This window comes from Odontomachus brunneus, unplaced genomic scaffold (genome assembly GCF_010583005.1).
Source record: "Odontomachus brunneus isolate Ranch 3 - 2012 unplaced genomic scaffold, Obru_v1 Obru_scaffold_097, whole genome shotgun sequence".
Lineage (NCBI taxonomy): Eukaryota > Metazoa > Arthropoda > Insecta > Hymenoptera > Formicidae > Odontomachus > Odontomachus brunneus.
The window spans coordinates 1,274,439-1,276,959 of NW_022639547.1; the positions used below are offsets into that span (position 1 = coordinate 1,274,439).

The following is a 2,521-nucleotide window of genomic DNA, read 5'->3' on the forward strand; positions in this document are numbered from 1 at the left end:
AGAGAGAGAGAGAGAGAGAGAGAGAGAGAGAGAGAGAGAGAGAGAGAGAGAGGCGAGAATTATCGCGAAATACGCGCGCACAGACGCAAAGGAGCATTAGAACTGCGGGCGCCTTTATATTTAGAAGCCTGGGTCGCGCCCGTATAAGGTGGCCCGCAGTGCAAAAGTGCTCTCTCTCTCTCTCTCTCTCCCTCTTTCTCTTTCCCTCTCTCCCTCCCTCTCTCCCAACTTTTCCCGCTATTTATTTATTGTTATAATATTGCATATATATACTATATAAATAAATATAATGTTGATTTTATAATTGTATATGACACTATATATAGAGTTATATTGATATCTTCTTTTCAACATATTTAATATATTTTTATGTATTAGCATATATCTCTTTATATAGAGATTAATATTATACTTAAGAGATAAACGGTTTTGAATAAAATAATACACAAGATTTTACACTTGTCATTTGTTTCGGTAAAAGAAAACATTGTAGCAGGTTTATTTATTTATACTGTACCGGATCCTGTACCTGTAACGTGATATATATATATATATATATATATATATATATATATATATATCACGTAATAGGAAATTTAAATAATAAAATATAAATCAAACTACCCGGTACAGTATGAATAAATAAACCTGCTACAATGTTTTCTTTTACCGAAACAAATTATATATATATATATATACATATACATATATATATATTTTTTTTTTATGTATATACAGTATAATATTAATTCCTATATAAATAGATGTATGTTAATATATAAAAATATTGTTGAGACAGAGATATCAATATATTACAACTCTATTAGTAGTATTATACAATCTCTAATATTATATTATACAACTCTAGTATTATATTATACAATTATAACATCGACATAAATAAATATATACATACATGCACATTGACCAGACACGTCATTATAATTTGAGATTTGGACACGTTCATCATTCTCTCGTAAAGATTGTCAAGATGTCCTATTTATTGATTTACATTTAGACCGAATCTTACACACATATCATCAAATTTACAATCCGCAGCATGCGTTTACATCTTAATTTGCGATTATCTTTAATTTCTATTTTTTTATGTGCTTTATTCATCTTCCTGCCGCCTCTTTATCTTTCTCCTTGTGTACATTATTGTTATGTTAATCCTGCATTTTTTATACATATTATTTGTATGTTATTTTATATGTAATAAGTTCTCAGATTTTATTCTGTAATGCTTAAACTTTTGCAAAGAGTTTTACATATTCAACGGATAATTCAAATTGTTTTGCAAGTATTGTCTTCGGACAAAGACTGGATAATGTAATTACACTATCACTGTACTTAGGCGCGAAAGATAGAGGAACATAAGAGGAAAAAAGAAAGAAAGGTGCAAGAGAAATTGGAACATGACAGACAGGAAAAATTGCAAAAAGCACGAGAAGCTGCTAAAGCGCGTGAAGAAAATACGCGAACCTCTCAGACGGATGCAGGAGGTGCGTCCCCTGGCATGGGCGATTTCTACCAATTCCTTAACGATCCTGAAGTCCTTCAAGCCTTCCAGGTAAGTATTAATATAGAGAAAGCGAGTCAACTTTTAAAACATAAAACTGTAACGCGCGTGGGTTGCACGTGGCTTGATCGGAACTATTAATTATGCAGCATTCATGATGATACGCGATACGATAACGTTCTCTTGCAAACTTGCAGGATCCAGAAGTGGCTGAAGCTTTCAAAGAGATTTCCGCTAATCCGACCAACATTCTTAAATATCAGAGTAATCCTAAGATAATGGCCCTTATCAACAAGGTGGCTTCGAAATTTGGCGGTGCTGGCGGTATGCCTGGCGGTTTTCCTGGTATGATGGGCGGTATGCCCGGTTTTCCTGGTGCCGGGGGAGGGCGTCCTAACCCTCCAAAACCGACTCCCCCACAGGACGATGTTGGTCTCGATTAATCGCGATCTAGTCGTTTCAAGCCTTTACTCTTTGCTATCTTTTGTTGCAGAGAAGTACGTATATCTTAATGTACGTTTGATTTATTAAAGACCAAGTTGTTTTACTTTTTCATTCTTTCTTTCTCTCTCGTTGCAGTAACGGTTGGTAATTTAATTTGAGAAAGCAATTGTGTATAAAAACCTGTAAATTAACGATAAGATGCGTAAGTTTGGTAGAATCTCAAAGATTTCATTATTTTTTTCTGCTCCAATTTCTCTGGATAATCTTTAGCTTGTCTTTAAGTTGTGTATGCGTAGAGCATCCGACTTGGATTCTTCGATAGCATTTTTTCTTTATTTTGTTGCTTGCGATTTACTTATGAATCGGGATAAACGCATCTTAAAGTTAATGAAGAATTTTATTTCGATCTTTGTAGTTAAAAGACTGTTGTCTTGGATAGATCGAAAAAAATGCTATTGTTCGATTATATTTCTTGCTATATATACAGAAAAATGAATGAATGAATATATATATATATATATATATATATATATATATATATATATATATATATAT

The 2,521-nt window shown here is 32.8% G+C and overlaps 1 protein-coding gene across 1 annotated transcript in view; it reads left to right on the top strand.

The window, feature by feature from the left end:
- Positions 1-2,077, top strand: part of LOC116848569 (putative protein FAM10A4) — an 18,609-nt gene extending 16,532 nt beyond the window's left edge. The window contains exons 4-5 of the mRNA XM_032824809.1: positions 1,358-1,573; positions 1,720-2,077. Of these exons, the coding sequence (XP_032680700.1) occupies positions 1,358-1,573; positions 1,720-1,965 (462 nt within the window). The 3' untranslated portion in view covers positions 1,966-2,077. The remainder of the gene's footprint in view (positions 1-1,357; positions 1,574-1,719) is intronic.
- The last annotated feature ends 444 nt before the right edge of the window (positions 2,078-2,521 follow it).